Below are 26,619 nucleotides of genomic sequence, written 5' to 3'. Positions count from 1 at the left end.
TGTTCTTAATAATTTCAGTTGATTATCTTAAAGAGTACTTAAATATTGAAAGCTCTCTGCAGGCCAGTCATCTTTTTGTCAGGCCTTATGAAAGGTTTCTGGTACATTTAGGCAAAGGAGCTAAATTTGTTTGGCATTTCGATTGACCCTCAATGCTTTGTCTGTTCTTATAATTGGTGCAATATCAATTAATTGACCATTGTTGATTGTGATTAATTACGTATTTGTATGTACTATATTGACCAACAACATTTTAACATAAATTTTGATTATTAGTTGGTAGTTCATTAATAACAAGTATATATTCATAACCTCATGAATAAACATGATATATGCGATCCAATCATTTTTATTTATTTGCCAAAACGCAAATGCAGTTAGTAATTTAAAAAGTGGACCTCCACGCCTTCAGCATAAATATTAGTAACCTCTGCGTGCATCATGTTGTGCTGGCCGCTGTATTTGGATTGCACGCTGCCATATTTGCACAGATCGTGATTCGCACTTCTGTTATCAGTCGTCCTGTTCGATTTTTGGAAAGGCAAAATGTAAAAAAATTTTATTTTTACAAACTTTTGAGGAAAATTTTGTGTTATTTTGTTAAGTGAAGAGATTAAAGTGACGGTTATGAATGAGGTTAATAACTTTGCATCAGTAATATGTCAGGCATTATGAAAAATCTGGACATTTTGCTTTGGACCTCGGGATATTCCTCGGTTCCAAAGGCAATGTGTTTAGATTTTTCACAATACCCTCCAAATATCCGATGCGCAGTTATAACCTCTAATTTAAGCTGCATCGATGATCAATCTCGAGATCAATCAAATTTAGCTGCTGTGCCATAACTGTTGCAATAAATATCTCAATTTCAGTATATCTTAAAAAGATTACAAAAACATGAAAGCACAAAGATTAAAAGTCAACAAACAACTTTACTATGGTAGAAATCTGTTTCAGTGGAAGTCTACTTGCTGTACATTTTCAGCTCTGATATTTAACTACTCACAAATTAAGGGGCAATTTCTTCAAGAAATCAACACCCAATAACACAATTATTTAAGAGTTCTATGAATTGAGAAATTTGTTGTGCATTTTGACAAAGTCGAATGCGTGACTGAGATTGCAATTTATAGTTACAAATTTAGGATACAGAATATTATTTTATACCAATGAGCGGTACTAAAAATAAGCAGCATACAAATCCGTGCAAATTCATAAATCTGTAACTTTCCTTTTTGATATATTTTTGCACCAAATGAATTCATAATATGTTTTTGACAAAAAATATAAACTACACTGGGCCACAAAATTCTATAACAACTAGAACTAGTCATAAGTATACTGATGCGTGGCTGCAAACATAACTGTACCAGCTGAAACATGCATACCATTCAACAACTCTTCATATACCTATATACAGGAGGCAACCATTGTTAATCTGTGATGAATCCACACTTTTACATTACCGTATATGCGAGCGCAGTGCGCATATACATTATGTGTGAGCGCGTATAATTAGTCATGCCTAGAACTTGTGTGCGTATTACACGCTTACATGTTGAATTCAGTATTTTGGAGGTAGCGGCTAAACATTGCTATTTTATTCTGCTCGGGCAGCTAAAGCCACCCTCGCGAGGTAAACCATGCAGCCAACGCAGGCACATCGATATTTAAACGGTGATGAACAACGGTGAAACATGACTGAATCCCTAAATCATAACCCAACAGGAGTGGTTTGGTTGGCAGTGCACTTGTCTGCACCGTAACCTATTACGCTCCAGGGCAAGCACCTAGTGTTATAGGTTGTTGTTTTTTAGATTCAGGAGCTTTAGGGCTAGGCTGTTTATTTCTTTGCACTCTTACATCTTTGCGCTCTCATACGAGCTGACCTAGCTCTCATTGCTCTGGTGTTCATACTGCAAGCAGTCGTGCTAATCAAATCATCCGTTAACGAGTTCCTACGTTGACTCTGAAAGCTCTTTCCTGGCAATATTGCATCACGACCCTTCAACCTTACTCTAGCCTTTGCAGTATGAGGGCGCTCTTTAAGCTTAACCCCATTCTCTTGTTTCTCACTTGGTGCTTTCAAACCAAGTCTAGCCAAATCACTCGACACTTGCTCAGCGCCGGCTGTTTGCGACACGGTCAACGCTTTTGGTTTCCCGACCTGATGTTTAGCACTACTAAAAGTTGCAAAAGCCGACTTTGGACGTCCAAGGACTACGGAATTCGCATTCAAAGTTGATTTTACATGATTATATTTACTACTGGTGCTACTACAGCAACCCTTACAAGACTTTGGTCTTGTGGGCATGACATCATCGTCATCTCTTGGTGTCCGTATGAACAAGTGATAATCATACTCAACGCAAGCGCCATTACAGAATGTTTGCTTGCAATAAGGGCACTTCTTTCCGTTCTTGTTTTTGCAGTCACCAGCACAAGCTAGTTGAGTACAGTCTTCCAGACAGTTCTTGCTCTGTTTAGGTTTTGATAACGCACTGTGCATTCGTTCTGTCGGTATGGCGGCATCCGCATTCCAACCTTTCTTGACTTGTAATGATGAGGGTGGCCTGCTGGAGCCTTTTCCTTGACAGCGCTCCCAGTGGGCAGTATTGGCTTGGAGTTTGGCCAATTCTATCATCCTGGTAGAAAGAAAAAGAAAAAAAAGTAGAAGGATAAACAGTTCAATCAGTGGCATACTAGAACTTTGTAATTGAGGGGAGGGGGCAGTTGGATGAAAGTCTGCCAGTAGGGGGCCAAATGAAAGATAAATACAGATCATCCATTGAAGCATGTACAACTCACATCCTCCCTTCACTTGTTACACCGCTGTCTCTCATTACAGTATGTTCATCAGGAGCCAATTTTATTTGCAATACATATTGAAATTTAACACAAGTTTTGGCACCTGTCATAAGTCTGGGATGTGTAAATGTTTAGTGAACAGGTGCTATATGCAGAGTGTAGAGTGGATGTCATGTGCAGAGCACCATTGCCATAGATAGTGGACTTTGGATTCAATTGTGCATGGGTGGAACATACCAACTACACACTCATTTGTACTGAGCATCCACCTCTGCACGGGTCAAATCTTTGGTTCACCTTGATAGAATCCATATGGCACTTGGATTCTGGCAACAGCATTTTACGAGAATGTTTAGATACTCCTCCAGTTATTTAATGTGTAGGCTCAAAAATCTACAAGACTCTCTGTAGATTCACACATATCAATATGGATTGTAGTATTTTGTTGAACTCTCAATAACTATAGTTTTATGGAAAATCTCTAGTGATGGACTGAATTTTTTGCTCAAAAAAACTTTGAAAGATTAATTTTGTCCAAGTTGCATTGAAAAGTTGCACAAGTTTATCCTGATATTGAAAATTTGTATAATTTGTGAGTTCTCATCATTCTTGTCAACTGGATCACACTTTTGAGTTTTGCACCACGATCGAGATTATGATCGCAATACAAAGTCTATGGCATGGCAAGGAGTTATGTAACCACTTCGCTGGCGTACATTAAAGAGGATTCACAAGAGTTCTTCTATAACATCAAGAATTTTATCACATCAAGACCAGTCATAACTTCGTCAAACATCACTTGACTTCATCAGCACTGTTGCTGTTTTGAAGTGCTGTGTGATATTAATGGTTGACGAAACGTCCAGAAATGTTTTGACTGGTGTTAATGTGATGAAATTCTTGATGTTATGGATAAGAAAAGTTCTTCTACTCTCAAAAAGAAGTTGAAAATGAAATGAGAATTACCTATCCATCAAGTCTTCTTCCAGTCCTTCTGGTACTTTCTTGAGTTCCTTCTTCCAATTCTTGAATTCACTTAATCCCAATAAATCCATGTGGCAGAAAGGATGACTTAAAGGCTCATGAATCATATCCTGCTTTCTACGGCGCATGTTAGATGAATTGTAGCTAAACTGTCCGCTCGAATCATCTACGTCCAGATCTTCTGGTGACAAGTCGAAATCCGGTGGCTCCCGAATTCGATATCCCGATTCATCCACAAATACATCGTCATCATGGTCGACAGTTTCATTCCTATGTGACTTTCTCTTCACAAGATTACCTTCATCATCGGTATAATCTTCGTCATCACCAACCTCTCCATCATCACAGCTATGTTCGTCTTCACTCTCAGCTGCTTTCGGTTTTTCCGCTTCGTTAACGATATCGAAAGGACCCGGTTGCGATTCCCTGAAATCCTTATCCTCACCTTTGGCTAGTTTTTCGATGACCTCTGGAGTGATGTGATCAAAATCATTTTTTCTTGCATCTTCGTCTTTTGTACTCGACGAGGAACAGGAAGACGAGTCATCACGGCCTAAAATGGCAGCTGAGGATTTTGGTCTTGGAGGACGTTTTATTTTGGGACGGAATGATCTGACGAAAGACGATTGTGGTCGCCTGGAATTGATATGAGATAAAAAATTTGATAAAAGATATTAGTGCATAATACCGGTAATAGTGTATTGTTAACTACACTACAATATGTACCAACAGATGGTTGCTATGCATCTTACAAGAATAAAGCTAACAATTTTATTACATGATAAATTACTACTCAAATGCCTATCGGTACTTTATATAATAAATGCACTTTTGTTTCTTTTGTGATATAAAAAATGTAATTGTCATCAGGAAATGTAACACCTGCATAGCTTCATTTCTGTACAATGGGCTATTCCAGTTGAAATCCACACTACCCTTGTGGAAGAATTTGGAAACACCTTCCACAGGAGGAGTATGTTTTTCAAATGTAATTGGTCAGAGTTAATCAATTTGAAACTGATACTCCCCCTGTATTATAGTTTTACCTATATCTTCCACAACTGGAGTGAGTATTTCAAATGGAAGTTACCCAATTGTCTATTCTATTTGAAACTCATACTCCCCACAGGGGTAGTGTGGATTTTAAATGGAATAACCCATATACAACATGTCATTTCAAAGTAAATTATTACATGTAGATGTTTTCAAGTGTAAGAGCCTTACAAATATTGAATGGAAGGTAGCTCTTTCCTTTGAATTGTGCTGCATATGTACTTACTATTTGTAAGTGTTTAGCCATAAATTAGGCAGAGGCAGTGACAATGATTTCTCAATATTACACACTTGATTGAAATGAGCCCTGCACAATGTGTTAATACACAACATTACATGTATAATCAATACATGTACACATATTTTTAACTTACTTTTTTCTTTGCACACTCCTGAAGGTAGTACACTGTAAGTCTTCACTAGGTTCAAATGATACAGCTTCATGAGGAGTTGGGCTACATATTGAAGGCGGATGGGATGGGAGACTAGCTGCTAACTGGCTACGTCTCAGGGCTGGTACAACCGTTTTGTCATCCACAACATAATAACTCTGGAAGAAGTATATCATTTATTATCATCGTTAGTTAAATTATTTTAAGTTGATATTTTTTTAAGAAATCTAGTAATGAAATGACAAAGTTTCTGCATTTGTTAGGGAAGAATTTAGAGAAATCCTAGTTCATTGTTTATTGCCATTTATCATTTTTTACATCATCCTCTCTGTGTAAGAGTTTTTACCATCACAGTGCTGCGCTGCAGTATGTGCATGCACCAGGCCATGCGTTGACTCTTAGACTCGCTGATTTAGTATATGTCACTGCTGCCTAGTTTTATTTATTAATTAGACAATAAACCTATTGCTTGTAGACCCAGCTGTGCCTCTATTAGCATTATTTTACGTGGCACAACGAGGAGGCATGCCAAGTTGATCCATGCAAAATTATTAGGCGATTAAGACACAGATGGGTCTCAAAACAATACTTATACAGTGGCGTAACTAGGGGGGCAGGGGGGCAATGTGCCCATGTGCCCCGGGTGCCACCCTTAGGGGGCGCCAAATTTACCAATTCAGCACGATTCTGCGCTCCTCCAAGCTATGAAAGTCAACATTTTTGCGCACATGATCAATTGAAATAACATTTTAAGACCGATATTCAACTTCTAGTAACCAAAATTAATTAATGGTAGGCCTTATTTATCCAAAATTTCAGCAATTTTTCAAGAATTGCCTGCATCTAAGATATTCTCGGGGACTGGGGTATGCAATTTTGTTTCTTGTCCCAGGCGCTACCAACCCTAGTTACGCCACTGTACTTATATTCTAATTCTTAAACAGATCACCGTATTAACTCATGTTTGTATGTAATTTACATCCACTCTTTATGGCTATTTTTATCAAGTTCAACCAGTCACTCCCCTGCATGAAATTGGTGAATCCATGGAGTCCTTCACATATGGACAAGCGAGATCACTGCATGCGCATACCATGTTACTCGCAACAAAAACAATACACACAACCGCACAGTTCAATATGCATCCAGGTATACTCTATTGTCTCATACAATAAAGGATCAATATTGTTATTGATAGTATTGTTTTTTATTTTAGTGTTTATTTAAATACAATTTTTTATAATGATCACAGGCTTTCGACACCATACTCTCACTAATTAGTGCCCTCTAGTTACCAACTAGAGAGATCTACTTGGAGAAACTTTATTGATGGCGCTATGTCAAACTGCTGAAAAGAAGCGTTTATGATGATGATGATAGTTACCAATTACATTAAATCTCATTGCATGAAATAGAAATTGTAATAAAAAAATACACAAGGCAGTGAAGGAGTATTATATCACTTTTTGTATCTACACTTATCATTTTGTGGTTTACCTTAAACCCTGAGTTGTGATATCTGCCACTGAACTGCTGGTCCACATCCTTTAATTGCTGCGACAGACGACGAAAAGTGTCCTACAATAAATGAATAAAATCAAGAAAATTATTCTATATAGTTATCTCAATACAAAGTTAGAAATAGCACTGCTAAAAATGAAGAGAGGGTTAATTGGGCTAAAAAAATATTTTTGTGTAATCTTGTATCATCAGCCTACAATTTGCAGTGTGATCAGACCTAGCCCTTTTTACCATGGCACTGGTCATATTAATGAAGCCTCATACACCCCCTTTTAGAGCGTATGTGTAACGCAAAAAACCCTCACAGCTCTGGGGTCCTATGCTCTCTGGTGCAATCTGCGCTGTACTGCCACCTTACAAAACTAAGCTGACTTTATCCTTCAAAACTAATTAATTCTTAGTTTAAACAACCTGTACCATTTTATTTTACTCCTACCATTTTTATCAGCGTACCCTTTATACAGACAAAATTTAAACCCCCACCCTTTTTCTTATTTTACGACTGTCAGACTGGCACTCTCTCTAAAGGGTGGACTGCGCACTATGCCTCCCCTTATAGTGACGTTTCTAAGGTGAAGTCATTTGATCAGAAAATCAGTAAAAATCACCATTTTCACTTGGTAAAATCTTGGTAAATTGCACCCTTTTGTATGCTGAGCAAGGGTTGGCCTGTGAATGGCAGCATACATTACATGTGATGTGATCTGATCTATGGAAGCCAAAGGAGGCAATTATGAAAATTGAGTTACCATAATCATTATCTTACACAAACATTGTAGTATATAGGGAAATGTCATTTATTTTTTGCTTTCATTTTTTTCATACACAATCTTGCCACCAAGGTTTTTCTTAAGCAGAATTTTATGTAGAATCAAAATATCATGGGTGTCATTTTTTAAAAACTGTTCTTGGGTGTTTTTTTTTTTTTTTGACAACTATCATATTTTTCAATAATTCATATGTTTTCAGCCCAATTTCCATTTTATTTGCTGTATAATAAGAACTAATGTGTGCTGAATATTTTTTTAATAAAAATTAATGGTCAAATGTTATCCCAGAAGAAATTTGGACAGACACTTTTATCAAATTGGGTGATTGTAGGTGTTTTTGGGTGCTTTTGGGTGCAATTTATAATGTATATATATATAGTGTTTTCAAATGTGAAAAGATAACAAGTTTGTCACTATTCGCCGTAGAAGTGACGTCATAATTGGATTAACTACCATAGCAATAGATATATACAATTTTTGACTCTATCGCCCTGCACTACAGGCAGGTTGCACTCATCACCTGTGTATGTCTGCATTCATAGATTGAATATAATACCGCTCTTTTCCAAAAATACTAATATTACAGGTGCGAGTGATCAGCATGATATGAATATTCTATAGAGTTACGGTCCAGGTCTTTCCCTGTTCTTTGACATCTATGGTTCAATGCATAGTACCACGTAAACTTTGTACAGTGCAGAGCGATATAGTCAACAATTGTATTCATCTGTTGCTATGGTAGCCTTACGTCACTTATAGCGAATGCATGTACTTTTTGATACAAAAACTCGACCGTAGGCCCTACTACCAAGTTTATAAGTCCTGTGGCCTTTTGATAATGACAATGTGCCACCTATCCTAGCATGTTGTTTGGGTCACAAGTAACATATTTTTAAATACATGTTTACAAAAATCCAGATGCAGCAGACTGGCGCCCATTTTGCAAAATATTTCCAATATTTTTCAAACTGCCCCTTCCCAATGTGGTTTATTGGCACAGTAGCAATGGTTTTATTGGCACAGTAGCATTTGTTTTAGGCTTGTTGTATTAGTTTTATCATGTTGGCATGCAGTAGCACCAATATTGATGATTTTCAAATTCAAAATGGCCGCCAAGAATTCAAAATGGCCACCGAAATCAATTTATTTCCTTCATTCATACAATGAGCCTATATCAAGCTGGTAAAAAAGGAGATTGGACATGATTGTGCCATGAATATTAAAATAATAACACACACAAATCTGATACTAAATGAGTACACCCCCCCCCCCTCATACCCCTTGTGCAAGTTGACCTATATCTGTTTATCACATTTAAATGATGACTTCATTTTGCATATTATAACATTTTAAAATGCCATAGAAAATGTTTCTTGGCCCATACGTGTATCCTTTAAACAAGAACAAGAGCAGTTGGTGGTTCTAGTTTGGGCTGCAGGCTGTATCAATACATCCATAAGCCCATGGCAGCTAGCAGGGGAGGGGTTCTTCAAATATTTTGAACGGAGATGTGCCACACAGATTTTCGGATGCTGACTTTTCTATACCTTCTTTTTGCTGTTTCTGCAACCCATCAGTATACCAATTTTTCACAAAATGCACCCAAATTTGCCCTAATTGGGTGCATTTAAGGGCACTTTTTGTCCCGATCTGCCCATTTGGTTGCATTGGTCTCCACTGAAAACCCACCCATCGATATATCAATATTGCTAAAAAATATACCCCCAAACCATGGCAACTTCCTGTACACCTTGGGGTTTTGAGAACTGCAGGGTAAAGGGTACCGAGTGATCCCACAAATGGGTTATGGGTCCTGGGGGATGAACTTATAGGGTTTCTAGGGATGGAGTTAGGGATACCAGGGATGGGATAAAGAGTACCGGAGACAACATTAGGTATATCAAGGATGGGGTTAGAAATACCAAGGACATGTTTAGGGGTGACCATGAAAGAAGGTTAGGTGTACCAATGACAGGGTTCCCGAAGGTCCCAGGGACAACAGTTTATGGGTCCAGGTGAAGGGATTAGGGGTTCCAGGGATGTGATTAGGAGTATCAACAATGGGGCTTGGGGTATCAAGGAACAGGGTTAGGGATTCCGGAGATGAGGGTTAGGGGTTCCAGGAATGGGGAGAGCCCCATGGTCAGTGTTAGGGGATCTAGGGATATGGTAAGGGGACTGGGGATATAGTTAAGTGCCTCAGGGTTTGGATAATGGGTACCAGGGACAGAGGATGGGACTATTGGTACCAGGAATGGGGTTAGAGATCACATGGTCATGTTTGAGGTCCCAGGGATAGGATGAGGTACTGGGGTTAGGGTTCCCAGGGTTGGGGTACTGGGTACCATGCAGGAACGGGGTAAGGGGTACCGGGCACTGGGTAAGGGGAACCGTATGTGGGGTTACAGCCTAGGTGCGAAGATGGGATTAGGGGTCTGTCTAGTCTCGGGGACAGACTTTTTAGGTTTTAGGAATGGAGTTAAAGGTCCGTAGTAGGTTTAAGGTTAGGATAGGGTTAGGGGTACTGGGGATGGAGTGTGGGGGTTCCAGGTTTGGCGTTAGGAGTCCCAGGGATGACATTAGGAGTAATGACGACTGTGCAAGGGTACTGGAGTAAGAGACGTAGGGTACTAAGGATGTGGTTAGCAGTGGTGTAGGGTCATAGCGGCAGAGGGTGCCAAGGATGGGGTTATGGGCTAGCAGGCCCCGAGTACATATCAGGTTATGGGCCACTGGGTCCATGGATGGGTCTAGTAGTCCCAGGGATGGGTAGGGGTACTGGCCAGGGATGGGGATAGATGTACCAAAAATACACGGTTATGAGAACCGAAGAGGATATGGGTAGGAGCATTTGGGTACTAGTACGGGTATACATGTTATGGGGTAGGCCTACATGAACAGGTATCAGAGTACGATGTACATTTAGCAGGGTACATGGTTATGAGGTACCGAGTTAAGGGTATTGGGTACAGATTAGGATTACGGGTTAGGGTATGGGTATGCGCTGGCCCAGAGTACATCAAACTTGGCGGGAACATAATTATCATTATCATATCCTGAGGAGACGGATGAAGACATTTAAGGTGGAATAAGGTTACAGATCTTAAATTCGGGAACTATTTTATAACAAAATGTCATCGTAGAAAGTGAATTCATAATTATAGGTGAGTGTGGGGTGGTGTGGTGTATTATGGAGTTTGTGTATGTGTTGGTATATTAATTAACATGTTACTTGCTTAAACTTATATTTTACAATGCTCATTATAATGTTTGGAGGAAATAAGTTGAATTTGGCGGCCATTTTGAATTTTTGGAGGCCATTTTGAATATCAAAGTCGTCGATGTAAGTGCATACGTCATAAAATAATAATATCCTAAGCTTAAAACAAATGCTAGTACCAATAAATTCACAATAGGAAGGGTCAGTTTGAACAATATTGGGAATGTATTGCCAAAATGGGCGCCGTTTTGAAAAATAAGATGGCCACCAACTGCTGCATCTGTCATTTTGTAGACATGTAGGCCCCTATAAATATATTACTTCGGACCTAAACAACATATTAGGATAGGTGGCACATTGTCATAAAAAAAAAGGCCACGGGATTTAGTCTGCCAAGGCAACTTTCCGCCCCCAAACACCCATCAAAAATGCAAAAAAAATTAAATCCGCCCAAAAAACACCCAAAAATTTAAACATTTGAACACATTTCTTCAATATTTGAGGAAGTTTATATTAAAGTGTATTTAAAGTTTGGAATGATAATATAAAAGCCTTTAAATGCAATATTCGACTTAAATAAGTTGATTTTTATGCCATAATATATGCCAAATACTGAAAATCAGAATTCGCCCAAAATCCGCCCAAAAAACACCCAAGAACAGCTTTAAAAAAATGACACCCATGATTTTTGGAATCCTCACAAAATTTTGATTCAGAAAAACCTAATTTGCAAGATTGTGTATGAAAGTTTTGAAAAAACACAATTCCCCATATACTATTGGGGCTATCATACTGAAAACACCAAAGGTCTAGCATACTTGGTTCTAAAGTTCTGAAGTTTTTTAATGTATATTTTCTTATGTAATTCATTGTTTTTACTCTATATTTTTGCCTTTATCTCAATTTCAAATTTGCTGCCTTTGGCCTCCATGGACCAGGTTGTGTCACATATGTGACACGGGGGCCAAAGGAGGCATTTTGAAAATTGAGTTACTATAATTATTAACTTGTAGTAACAATACGCTATCATTTACTGAAAACACCAAAGGTCTAGCATACTTGGTTCTAAAGTTATGAGGTTTTGTGATGTGTATTTTCTTATGTATTCTATTGTTTTTTACTCCATATTTTTGCCTTTATCTCAATTTCAAATTTGCTGCCTCTGGCCTCCATGGACCAGATCGTGTCGCATATGATATCTTGATTAATTTATCCATTCTGTTGCTACATCCATTTGAACATGTCCACACATAAACTGTGTCTGATGTACACAGTACGATAACATACTCAAGCGTCAGTTTTATAGGTTCTTTATTTCAACTGTTTCCATATTTAGTATTCCAATTACATTTATTGTACTCAATGTTATCTTGTTTGAAATGACATAAAAGTGAACTAAACTGAGATAACAACGGATGCATCAGATCGTACTACATGGCGCCACGAGTACACGAGCCTACATTGAACCAAAAACAAACACCTTGACACTCAATCCGTAAACAAGGCATGTAATACATGTTTGGGATATATCATGTATCTTTTTTCTGTTACCACACACTGTGTGGATCATCTTGTAAAGAGGTGTACCATCCAAAATATTCCAAATTCCAAATATTGCATTCTGTTTCCCTATTGGGCTGTTCCAGATGAAATTCATACACCCTATGGAAGACATGATCTTACTCTCCTACACAGGGAGTGTGAATTTCAAATGGGGTTACCATAAATCATGGATGAATCCACTTGATATATATTCCTCTGTGTAGAAAACTAAGGTCATGTCTTCCATAGAGGGTGTATGGATTTAAACTGGAATGGCCCACTGCCCACTGACAGTTCAACTGTCTTAACCTTACAACTTGAAGTCTAGAATTAGCAAACATAAACTTCTGTAGAATTTTTAAAATTTGTAAAGTATGTGATCATTTTGGTCTTATGTGTCACAAAAAATGGACCATTTTGTCATTTTTTATATTTCTTTATTTTGTGTTATTACCACTACCCTCCTCAATCAAAACAGACTGTATGCCTGAAGTGTATTTGGCTCCTTCTCCCCCTAGCCTTCTTTAGTTCTGGAAGGAGGTCAAGTGGCGTAGCCAGGACTTTCAGACGAAAAAAGGCCAGCAAATCTGAAATATTAGCATCAGGGAGACTGGCATGCCACATGGAGGAAGGAGACAAGACTTCTCACAGGGTCCCCCTATGTCACTGAAGGTAGCCATCAGGGTCCCCCTATGTCACTGAAGGTAGCCATCAAACCAAAATGCTAATATCAAATTGGAAAACAAAGTCATGATATCGATATACTCCAAAGTATGCCACCATTTCTCCCCTCCACCGTCGATACCAAGGATACCGGTTGCCATAACACTGATACAAAACGTTGTTCAAATTGGCAGCTGAAATCCTTTCAAACCGGATATTGACCATAAAAGGATCATAAAGACTGGTAAGGCGCAAGAGGAAGTGAGATGGTTGGAGGCTGAAGGGAAATAAATATCATCAGGAAAAGCACACCGCTAGATCCAGGTGATTTTAACATATCTATGCATTTATAATTTATATCAAGCATGTAAATTTAAAATAACATGCAGTATTTTTGTTATAACCGACATTAATTGTCATCTCATCATCTTTAAGTCTTAGACATATGTCTTAGACATACATAAATTCCTGATTTACATTTAATACACAATTTTGATACTCCTAAACTTTTAAAAACTTGTACTGACTTAAAGGCAGTTCCATTTAACGCAATCAGTACCTTTTAGGTTACACTAGCCTTCAAACAAACAAATATAATACATGTACTTCAGTGGTTTCCTTGATTTGAATTTTAAGATGGGTATTACCATAAAGGTTTGCCTAATGGCGCTATGGGCTCCCTTGACATAAGTTAAGTTCAAGTTTATTTCACCATCATCATATCATAAGTGGAATTTTAGGCACAACCTAAAAGTGCCCTCCCATAAAATTCCCACCAGCAAAATAAGGGCACGTAACCTTAATTCCAGTTGGGATTTCAGATGAGGGCGCTCTCTATTTGCACATGAAATTTACCCCAAGGAAACGGAGCCCAAGTGTACCATTAGGTGAATATTTACGGTACATATAAAGCAACAGATATTTAGGAAGGTGTCAAGCAAAATGTCATCCTCAATGTTGTAAGAAAATTCAAATTACTACTACTACATGCATGCATAGTTTGCAATATAACAGTAATTCATTTGCTGAAGCTTACATGTATAACACCTGTATGTTACATATATTGTACTGGTTCAGATTTTGCCCTTCAGTGGTCACTAAGGTAAACACTTCAGCAAATGCTTGGAGAAAACCATCCACAAATTACATGACACTTTTGAAAAATAGCAGGACTCGACTTAAAGCAGGAATCTTTTTGTGTACAAACTTGCTCAATGATGGAAATTTTCATCATTCGTAAGTGATGACACAAATATGCCGATGACATTTAGGTGACACAGAATATCATTTCATAACATGATTGTAACACGATTGTAATCAACCGAGAAAGCCACATTTGTGTGGACCAGCTAGACTTATAATACACTTCTTACTTCAGAGGAATGCAAACAAATGAACTGCTCAATTCAAACATTATATCGTAGAGATTTATGATTCAAATGTCAGCAAACAGTCGGTATTGGACTGATGTTGATTTTGTTAGTATTAATCAAACATGGTTAAAGTACCAACCTGCCGACTGCTATTTGATTACTACCCTCTGTTTGACAACAATTGATTAAAACTCTTTAGAACCTAACATGTTTAACTGATCGTGCTTTTTAATTACCAGCATACTGGACTAAAAATTCACATTGGTTAACATAAAATAAGGTTAAAATTAAGGTTTTCATTCCAAAATGACTTCCAATCCACAAAAGGACATGTATTAATCCTTTGGTAATGGTATTCAGTAGATAAATACTAAATTTCACACTAAATCCAATGTTATTAAAACTACTCACAGGCCCCATTCATCAAACTTATCATCCCATTTACCTAATTTTTCTGATTTATGCTTTCCAATTTCCAACAATTAAAACATTAAGGTTACAAAGGCTATGATATGCTAGTGATTTTGATCAGACATCACTAAAAAAAGACCCCAAATTTACTCTTTACAATAAAATCCCTGAATGGGACTCTTAACATCTTACTATAAATAGGGGAATGTTGTATCTATGTGAGTCCATGAAAGGCTCCGTCAGTTTCGATCCAAATGTCGCCAAATTCATATGGGAGATAAAGGAATATACCGAGACAGTATTACACAAATTTGGTTGAAAACGGTCAAGAATTGACCTCAATATCAGTAAAAAAAGTGAGTTTTTCGGGCAAATATATAAACTCCCCCTAGTGGCTGTTTCTTTACGAGCTATGCCAACCAAAGCATCCACTTAGCTAGCAGAAATTGTGTCGTCGTTAGCGGGTCGGCTACAAACAAACAAATAAATAAACAAACAAACAAACAAGTTAGTATGATTACTTACAGTAGTGAGTCTGTATAGTGATAGATCTGCATCCGTTTCTGCCTGTTCACAATCTGACTTGTAACTACTCCAACTTTTCCAATGTAAGGTGCTCTGGAAATTATATAAAACATTATTTTTAAATACTGGTTAAAATTGTTTTTAAAAACACTATTAGGCAACAAAAACAATTTTAGAAGAGGCTAAATGATGCTAACAATCACCGAAAGCGTGAAAATTTGATAAAAAAGTGAAAATATTTTGAATGTTTTTTTCTAAACATATCAGTCAAAATCTTTTCCTTCTTTCATTCATTATTTCATATGGTAAGAGAGACACTGCACATTTTTTCACTGATATATAATTGTATCAGGGGGGCACTCCAATTGGTACACATCATGTACCTGTCAATAGACCCCCTTTTTCCCCAATGATTCCTTTTTTCAGCAGCTTACACCCAATGACCCTCTTTTTTTAAATATAAGTTTACACTATCTGCCCATTTTTGTGCATTTTGCACACATTTTGAATGAATTTTACATTTTTGCAGCCACCTTGGCTTCAAAATTTTTGTAAAGTTTTGCACATTTTTGCCCAGAAAGCTGACACCCAATTTTTTAGGTTCACACAATGAATGACCACCCCTCCCCCATTTTCTTGGAGCCCATGCCGATAGACGCCTAGTGTCATACTCTGGTAGCCAGGCGCGGCCCAGGGGATTGTATCATATTATGTATCATAAACAATAAATATGTTTCGGCGATCTTTTCTTTTAGACCACTCGGTAAATATAATAGGTCAAAATTAATAATTTATCAAATTAAACTTTCGCATCAAGGTTAAACGTGTTTTTAGCTATACAAACATACCTTTTATTTCATCAAACAAGCTTTATTTTGTTCCAAAATCCATGTTTTTATCGCTATTTTGGACATAAAAGAGCTAGATGCAAAACCGGTGATGCCAGCTCCGAAACATTTGCGTAGCATGAGCGCTTGATGTACGCTTGTTTGGATGGTAATTTACGCTAGCGTATCGTGCATTTTCAAGTGCGTTTGGCAGCTTTTTACTGCAAGATGGCGAATTTATCGAAAAACGTGCTGTATTTTTCTGAGAAAATGCTTTCATTTTGCAAATTCTTTGTAACTTTCCACTCATCTGACCATCTCTTCATGTGACGGAAGTGATGCTGATTTTATGAAGGTATGTTTCTTGCTTTTCCGATTATTTTTACATTGTTTTTTAAAATAAAAACTTTATAGCAGAATAGCCGTTTTCACTTGTTTTCAAATGTTGTTTTAACCTTGTTTTTTACCCCATAATTTCCCTCATTTATCGCAGCCCTGCCCTCCTTCAAATACATTAAAGTGATAAACCCGGGGATAAACCTTGACTTCAAAGTGTTTGGCAACTGTTTAACCTTGATGCAAAAGTAAACCTTGATGCAAAAGTAATAAGCCTATGTTTCAATCATGGCTCAAAATATACAGGGGCTAAGGGGCGATTTGTCCCAAAAATTTAACAAATTAGCCTTTGTAATAATTCATCAATGGCAAAAGTATTTTGAGGCATAGACTATCAATTTCTTGACACAAAACCCTTTTAAAGCAGTGTATGGTATGTGTATTAAGCGCTTCAGACTCCGTATTATACGTACAATATTGTATGTACAATACTTTTAAATGACGATCAAATAGTATTACACGTGCAATAAATAGTATGTACCGGGAAAATATATATTTTGCTACAATCATAGGTTGCTTAATTGATACGGAGTTGCCAAATTTCTAAGAGTTCTAAATTTAGTGAGTGCTCGGAATGATGAACATCTTTTAATGTCTTCTTGTATTCAACCATGGTAGGTATCATAATATGATTCAACTGTACTTGAATTATTATATAATCAATAGGCACCTTTTTAAAGTTAATAATACGTCGTATTAATACTAATATTAATAATATTAAAATTGTAATAATAATATAAATGGCACATTCAGATCTTATTTATTTATCTATAGATTTATCTATTTAGGCCTATTTATTTATTTATTTATTTATTTATTTATTTATTTATTTATTTATTTATTTATTTATTTATTTATTTATTTATTTATTTATTTATTGATTGATTGATTGATTGATTGATTGATAACTGATTGATTAATTGATTTAGAGATTCCTATATTGATTTAGAAAGTTTAAAAGTATTATTTGTATAAGCCTTTGTATTTATTCTGGTTCTGATTTTATTGATACTGATATTTTTGTTAATTTTTTAAGTTTTGGCATAGCATTCGTTACATTATAACACGCTGTGTTATGAATTTGCAACACCTTTTTACATATTGATATCGTTGAGGCATGTTATGATAGGCCTACTTATGATCATCACAATACATCCATAAGCGTGATAATGCAGTAACCGTGGCGTTAGGGCACGGAAGCCCCCGCCCCCATTGATCTGAAATATTAGAATTCCCATAGGAAAACTGCCGAAAACGGCTTGTGCCCCTCATTCATTATTATAGGCGTATTAATAGTAATGCGTTGAGTTTTTAAAAAGTAATATCCGCCTTTTTTTCTTTCTTTTTGAAATGACATACGGTACTTGTCAGCATGGAAAACATTTTTTTTTTCGTCAGAGGCAGATATTTGGCCTATTCAGTGTCATAAAGCTACAAAATAGGCGATCTTTTAAAATCATTTTAAATATTTTTTTTTCAACCTTATTGTTTGTATTTGTAATGTTCACACAATCTGAACATGTGCTTGTAGGACAACGATTTTGAATTAAACATGTTAATTGTGATATTTTAATTCCCCTAGAACACCACAGTTAAGGGCTGGGGTATGAACGTTTGGACAGTATTTATTTTGGGACATTAGAGCATATCAGACATATCGAATTGCATTCTGAATATGAAGAATGTCATTCTGATATCAAATAATTTTGATTTTTTGAAATTCGCAATTTAATACACATTTTATGGCAAATCATTAAAAATTGATATTTTTGATATTTAACAGTACTTGCAGTAAACTTTATAAATCTGATGATTTATACTTAAAGTGTATGTAGGTGGGATGAAAAGCCGACGATCAATTGAAAATTTTGACCTTTCATTATTGAAGATATGGATTTTTTTTTCCCAAAACACCAAAAAAATTAGGTCTTTTGGGAAAAAATCCATATCTTCAATATGAAAGGTCAAATTTTCAATTGACCGTCGACTTTTCCTCCCTGCTACATACACTTTAAGAATATATCATTAGATTTATATAATTTACTTCGAGGACTGTTATATATCAAAAATTTGACAAATATCAAATTTTTATAATTTGTCATAAAATTTGTATTATATTGTGATTTTAAAAAAATGAAAATTATTTGATATCAAAAAGACATGCTTCGTATTCAGAATGCAATTCGATAGGTCTGAGGTGCTCTCATGTCCCAAAAAATACTGTCGAAGCATAATAAACGCTCATTTTGGATCCCTTAAGCGTCCAAAATTGTAAGTGGGTTTTCTTTTATTTAACCTCATTATTTCGCTAAAATTACTCGAAAACCCTCCTAAGAGTTGTTGTTACTAATAAACATTTCATAATTTTGGGCAAAGGATAGCCAAATAGTTGACCGAAATCGTATATTTGCACCAATATTTGACTGAAATCGTATATTAACATTACCGCCCTTACGTGGCTTTATTGCAAGCCAAAGTGTGAAAGCGAGATTACTTGAAATATATATTTCAGAGTTGAAAGAGTTTCAATCCTACGAATATATTTCTGAAATATGTCTCTCTGATTGGTTGATGGTCAAGAGGATTACGGCATCCTCAAAGCCTCTTGCTGTAATTCTCTAATCGATATCTATTATAGGACCGATCTTCTGAAATCCATACAACCGTGTCAAATGAAATAGTCTCGAATCATAATTTGTGCGCGATACAACGTTGATACGTCAGATTTCGAAATTTTATTAAAAATAGGCATAAATCACATTGAACAGGTTAAATGCTGGCAAAAGTAGATAAAATAACTATGGGTCGAATTTACATTAATCAGTCCTGGGGCCAGGATAACATTTAGGACTCCTTGAATTCTAAAACAATACTTAGCCAAATGTCCTTGCTTTCATTTTCTCATTTAATTTGTTTTAATTTTAATTAATTTCTTTATCCACTGGCTCTCTGGTATATCCGGTATTGCCAAATATTTCTTGTCCATTACCCGTGTTAATCTATTTATTTATTAAAATGAACCATCTATTAAATTCCTATAATACAATGTATAGGCCTAGTGTATTTGATAACAAATTTGTTTTTATTTTTGATTGGAATTTGGGTTCCATTACACGATTTCATAATAAGATATGTTTGGGCATGGCGGAATTAGTATATGATTAAAAATAGACATACTCTTAGGCCCCCTTTTTTAATGTTTGTAGGCCTACATTATTGATATCAATATTTATGTACAAAATGCAAAAGAATGTATATATATATTTGATTGTTTTGTAAACATTAAATTTGATGTTTACTCATAATTATGTCTGGAAAGTCAGGGAAAAACTAAGGAGTATCGGTATTTAGTTTCCTGGGAAACTGAATCAGATGAGCAGTGAGTAAAAACATTTGCCCTAAATCTTTATTTGATTTTTATTGTTTTATGAATTTATAGGGCTACTGGTAAAGTGCAGAAAAAATCTCCAAGCGCACTCTAGGATTTTTCATCAGCAGCAGTAGAAATTTCTCTTGCATAGATTTTCTGGTGACCTCGCTTGGATTTAGCAAACAATGAACTGTCAGGGTTATAGCGTTATTTAATCTGATTCAACTCGTCGTGGTACGTATATTTATTGCACGTGTAATACTTTTTGACGTCACGAAAAGTATTGTACATACAATATTGTACGTACAATACGGAGTCTGAAGCTAGCCTTATACTGCAATCAATCAATGTCTACCAGATAGCGAACCCACCTGCAGATCCTTTGGTTTTATTCAATAAGACACCAATATATTGATTACATCATTCCCATGCTTAATTAATTATTCATGAGGTGTCTTGTTATTAAGTGACAACAAAACAAAGCATAGTAGAAATATTCAGTTTCATTCAGTAAATATTTTGATCGGTAAATATGTTGCAATATAACATTAATATTGATTGCAACTTCTAAAATATTTGTTCCAATTAAAAGTATGTATACACTATACAGTGTGGTTTTGAAAACATATAGGGTGGACTGGAATAAAAAGAATCGCTCCTTTAGAATATGTGACATGATCTGGTCCATGGGGGCCAAAGGCGGCAAATTTGAAATTGAGATAAAGGCAAAAATACGGAGTAAAAAACAATAAAATACATAACAAAATACACATCACAGAGCTTCAGAACTTTAGAACCAAGTATGCTAGACATTTGGTGTTTTCAGTATATTATGATACCCTATTGTTTGTGTAAGGTAATAATTATAGTAACTCAATCTTCAAAAATGCCTCCTTTGACCCCCATGGAGCAGATCATGTTACATATATACCAATTGTCTGTTTTCTTTAATTTCATACATTGTATTAGTTAAATTGAAAATGAAAAGGAAAACATGATTTAATAGTCCAGTCAAGTGGGTTTTGACTCACCACTAATTGCAACAGAATTGATTCCGATTTTGCGTTTGCGAGTTGTGCATGATTATGTGTAATTTACACTACTCCGTAGACCACTGCACTCGAATATGAAAGTGACGCACCTGTGCCCATCAGCGTATGAAACTAGGGGTCTATCAGTGTAGAAATTTTCAGAAAAAAGAAGGGGGTCATTCGGTGTTGGCAATGTCAAAAATGGGGTGATTTTGTATGGGAGCGCCCAAAATTTCACATCATAAAACAATCAAAAATAGCTTTTTACCCAATTTTACAGTACAAAATAGACAAAACTCATTAATTTTTTTCAAAATGCCAACGAAGCACGCCAAAATTTCAATTTTGAGGACTAATTGTTCAAAAAGGGGGTCATTCAGATTACGGCATCAACATTACTGTATAAGTGGTAATTTTCGCGTGCAGTTATTTTCGCTATTTGGAGGGAGAGACACATTTTCGCGATTGCCCAGTCCTTCCCTATACTTGTAATACATTATTGCATATATTCGCGATGTGTTATTTTCGCGGTTGGAACTCTACTCGCGAAATTCGCGAAAATAAAACCCTCGCGAAAATTACCACTTATACAGTACTTACCTTATCTAAGCCAAGCTGTCCATTAATGTTTGCTGCAGATGTTGCCCCATCACCCCCTCCTGGATGACTACTTCTGAAACCAAAAGCACTTTTACTTCGAAAATGATTAGTCCTCTGTTGACTTGGGTTGATGGTTTGGCCCTGAATCTGTAGGAAGGGAGCTGCTGATTGGGGTCGGTCTGATCGGCTGCTAGCAGTTTCACGTGGGCGCTTACTATTAAAAGACAAATACATACAGTAAGTTGTGCATAAAGCAAGTATATTGGAAGGAATATTGAATTAAGATTATTATACTGACATAGATGTACACAAATTCAACAGTGAGTTGAATTATGCCTTTCCTAAAAAGCTATTTGCATATTCTTTCAGTTTCATTCATGCCTCTTCTAACCAGGACAAAGTGTGCCCCCCCACAAGAAAATAGTGGGACATTTTTGCGAGCTTATCATTATTATGTCACTTATATTCAGATATAAATTTCCGACCCATAGGCTAAAATTGCAGCTGCTTGAAACCATTACCTGCCCCTATCACACCTCACCCTGACTCAACCCATCCCCAACCCTTACACCACCTTTTACATACCCAGCATTTACGTACCCCTTTTTACACCACCTTACCCAGGTCAAAAACCTCTTCCCCTGCCTCCCCTACCACCTGTAACTTACCATATCATAAACTTAACCCACGTACCACACCCTACACACCACCACCTTATCCCACCCATCCCTACTCTTACCATATCCCGACCCTACCCCAAGTTAACAACACCAACCCATGGTCAAGAACCTCTGTCCCTGCATCCCACACTTAAACCGTATCCCATAATAGTAACTTCCAAACCCTCAACAACCCCATCCCACATGACCCCAAACCCACCCATGACTTAATCCCAGCCTACACTCCTACCCTACCCCATCTATCCCTATCACACCCTACCCCAACCCTATCACACCCTAACCTCATTATCCAACTTTCTCTGCAAAGCCCCAGGTTATCCCATCCTACCCTACCAGCTACAAGTACCCCACCAGTCCCACCACACCCTACCCCTCCCACCACATCCTAACCTCACCCTACAGGGGCATAATGGGTGGACAGAGTGGATTAAGTCCATTGACATGAGGGTTCAGGGACCCGGGCAAAAGCGAAAATGAAATAAGTTACCTATCACCACTACGTCACCATACCCCATCACCTACAATACCCCCAACCCACTCCTAAACCATAACTTCGCCCTACCCTACCCCACCCCTAATCTAACCTACCCTTCCTGGCATGGGCATCAATCCCGGGGGATGGGGGACGTGCCCCCCCCCCCATTTTTCGGCAAAATCACCCATTTTTTTTGTTCTTTTCAGTCACTTTTTAACAATTTTGGCTGGTTGTACCCCTGGTGCACCCCCCCCCCCACATTTCAAGCCGAATTGGCGCTAATGCTTGCTGGTTGTCACATCACATCATCCTACCATCCCACCTACCTTACTTACCCCACCACACCCTACCCTAAAACAACCTCATTTACACCTCACCCAACTCCATCTCTATTCCATCTCACCCATACTCTTAACCCACCAACACATCCAATAGGTTTACATGACCACATGACTTCTGAAACCACTTCCCCGGGCATGGGGTATTAAAATGGGCCATTCAAAATTCAATTTTTAATTGATTAATTTCTAATTTATTAACAATGATTTGTTTAATTTAATGCCTGTGAAATTGGTTAAAAATGTAACTGTTCTTTAATTACCATCAACAGTTGTGTAAGTAAACATGACCTTCCAGGCTTATTATCCGTGGACCACTTACACCACTCACGGGCCCCACTCTCCACATATTAGGCACGTCGAAAGCGGTGCGACCATGGCTGCCCCACTTTTTTGCATAAATTATATTTTGGAATTTTGTTTTTCCGGTTTCTGACACCACAACCACCATTCGAACGCAAAAGATAAAATAGAGGATGGTGAAAATTATGCCTTTTTGTTAAAGACAGACCGAGTAACACGCATTGGCGCTGGTGGTAAATTCCAATTTTCTTTGCTTTACCTCAGTTGTTCGCAGGCCCATAACCAGGGGCAAGGGGGAAGATGCCCCCCCCCCCATCGCCAAAGGCCCAAAAAGTCCTATTTTTTTTACCCAAAAACTAATAAGTCCTATTTTTTACCCAAAAATTTTGGCTGGTTGTACCCCTGGTGCCCCCCCCCCCCCACATTTCAAGCCGAATTGGCGCTAATGCTTGCTGGTTGTCACATCACATCATCCTACCATCCCACCTACCTTACTTACCCCACCACACCCTACCCTAAAACAACCTCATTTACACCTCACCCAACTCCATCTCTATCCCATCTCACCCATACTCTTAACCCACCAACACATCCAATAGGTTTACATGACCACATGACTTCTGAAACCACTTCCCCGGGCATGGGGTATTAAAATGGGCCATTCGAAATTCAATTTTTAATTGATTAATTTCTAATTTATTAACAATGATCTGTTTAATTTAATGCCTGTGAAATTGGTTAAAAATGTAACTGTTCTTTAATTACCATCAACAGTTGTGTAAGTAAACATGACCTTCCAGGCTTATTATCCGTAAACCACTCACAGGCCCCACTCTCCACATATTAGGTACGTCAAAAGCGGTGCGACCATGGCTGCCTAGACTACCCCGTAGTCCACTTGCCCATTGTGCATACTCTGGATATTGTATTTTTATGCTTAAAACTCTGATTTAATTAATGTGTGCACAATTGATAGATTTTCACATCTGATCTTTTCAGTCACTCTACTCCCTCTCTTTGTTAGCTTCCCAAGTGGACTACTGACTTTGCCTTGCGGTTAAGATTTTTAACACGGGACTCTATCTAACTAAAATTGGCCATGATGTAATGCATCTTTAAATGGATCTGCCTTGTGATTGGTCGCTCATATCTCGCTATGGTTTAAATCTTCTGGGCCCGCGCCATTACCATTAACTACACCGTACACAACTGTCTGTGGTATTTGCTTGGCGCTTTTGTGTTGACGCTAAAGTTAATCTCTCATCAAACATCTAAGCGTCCATGCTTAGTACTTGTGGTTAATGGACTGATAAACAAGTATGCTTGACACAGTGTGTTTTTAGAGAGCAAAGTCCAGGGGGTAAAGTTCTGCTTACAATTCAAAGTCCATAGTCGAATTTTCAGTATTAAAGTGAGCCATTATAATTATGCAAGATAATGTTGCATTCAATTACTTTTATTGTCACTAATCATCTGATATTTTAACTCTTTATGACCATTTTACTATTGAATACTTTAATTTTAATAAACATCAGTATAATTTTGAGTTCAACAAAATGGGTTCATCATCATGACTAATAATAACATATTTTTAATAAAATTCGACTATGGCATAGTCTAATGGCTGCCCCACTTTTTTGCATAAATTATATTTTGGAATTTTGTTTTTCCGGTTTCTGACACCACAACCACCATTCGAATGCAAAAGATGAAATAGAGGATGGTGAAAATGATGCCTTTTATTTTGTTACAGTCGCTGTTAGCTCTTTTTGTTAAAGACCGACAGAATAAAACGCATTGGCGCTGGTGGTATTAAATTCCAATTTTCTTTCTCTTTACCTCAGTTGTTCGCAAGCCCATAACCAGGGGCGAAGATCCCCCCAATCGCCAAAGGCCCAAAAAGTCCTATTTTTGACCCAAAAATTCCCATTTGCGGCGTAGTGAGAGAAAAAAAATCGAGGTTCTTTATTAAATGCCTTTTTGGTCAAAAAAGTCCACATTTTGAAAACAGGTCCACTTTTTTCAAAATCCACTTTTTCTATATCAGCCCCCCCAAAATCCTGGCTGGTTACAGGCCTGGTTGTTTGGCTCATTATAAGGGGACAGTAAAAGCTATAACATGGATGAGAAATACCAATCTATTTTTTATACAAATGTTACAATATGGATTTACGCTCTTACATGTAAAAGGGCATTTCGTGATCCACAGCCTCATCCCCCCAACAAAAAAAAAAAAAGTTGAGATTTTTGTATCACTGGAAACCTCTGGCTACATAATGTTTATGTTCAAAATATTTCTTGCAGATTAATTCGTTTAGCAAAGATATCGTGAAATTTGAATTTCGTTCTGGGCACACCAGAGCGAAATTACAACGTATTGTCTATGGAGCAGTGTAATACACATAATCATGCATAACTCGCATAAGCGCAATATCGGAATCAACTGAAATTTTGGGAATATGCTTTTTCGTGGATATGTACTGAAAACTGTCATAAAAAGAGGATGCTAGGATCACGAAATACTCCTTTAAGCTCGACCCCGCGCCATTCACTCTGTCAGACATCCGGGAACACTGTCCCCTTCGTCCCCTTTGCACACGGCGCGCATAGCAACCAGCTCGAGAAAGGGGAACTGCACATGCGCACACTGGTTTTACAAGGCTATTTCCCCTTTGTGACGTCAGCCCGACCAAGAGAATGAGTCGATCCATTCGCTTCATAAATCCACTTTCCGGGATCGTAACTTTTTTTTGTCACTTGAGTCTTTTTTTTTTTTTGCTATGCGCCTGTTTGGAATGTGTACAGAACAGAACATGTTGATGTCTATATGTTGATTTATTTGTTTATTACATGATAATTCAACACGAGAAAAACTGATGCCTCTATCTCTATGACTTGTTGTAGGCCTACATGTAGCGTGTACAGTTTACAGTACTCACCCAAAAAATCCTTTTCGTGGTCCACGTACAGGATCTGGCGCCGGCCAGCTTTGACTGTACACCGTACTAAGAAGACTCATAGCATATGTGATCCACTCTCTCCTCGCATTTTTTGGAAACAGTTGCAAAATTCTCAACGAATATTTTGGTCGCCATAGTTGCCTTTCCTATTCCTTGATGTCAATCCATGATCCAATACAAGCTTCCATACAAACACCTGTCATGATTGATCGTTGCCGCAGAATGAACAATGAACACAAACCACAAACAGGTTCATGGAAACCTGCGTTGCCAGAATGCTGGGCGAATTGTAAGGTGATTTGTGGGGCGGATTGATGGTTCAAATGCGCCCAAAACGTCTTCGGCACATTCTACCATTCTACCCTGCATTCTACATG

At 37.4% G+C, this 26,619-nt stretch overlaps 1 protein-coding gene across 1 annotated transcript; it reads right to left on the bottom strand.

The window, feature by feature from the left end:
* Positions 1–1,803: 1,803 nt before the first annotated feature.
* Positions 1,804–26,459, bottom strand: LOC140135734 (uncharacterized). Its single transcript, XM_072157334.1, has 7 exons — positions 26,222–26,459; positions 21,487–21,700; positions 15,263–15,355; positions 6,735–6,815; positions 5,220–5,395; positions 3,775–4,428; positions 1,804–2,645 (listed from the first exon to the last, which is right to left on the bottom strand). The coding sequence occupies exons 1-7, from the start codon at positions 26,299–26,301 to the stop codon at positions 1,844–1,846; spliced, it is 2,100 nt and encodes a 699-aa protein (XP_072013435.1). The 5' UTR covers positions 26,302–26,459; the 3' UTR covers positions 1,804–1,843.
* Positions 26,460–26,619: the final 160 nt, after the last annotated feature.

Source organism: Amphiura filiformis, chromosome 16, assembly GCF_039555335.1.
Source record: "Amphiura filiformis chromosome 16, Afil_fr2py, whole genome shotgun sequence".
Lineage (NCBI taxonomy): Eukaryota > Metazoa > Echinodermata > Ophiuroidea > Amphilepidida > Amphiuridae > Amphiura > Amphiura filiformis.
This window is presented reverse-complemented; position numbering and strand designations above follow the sequence as displayed.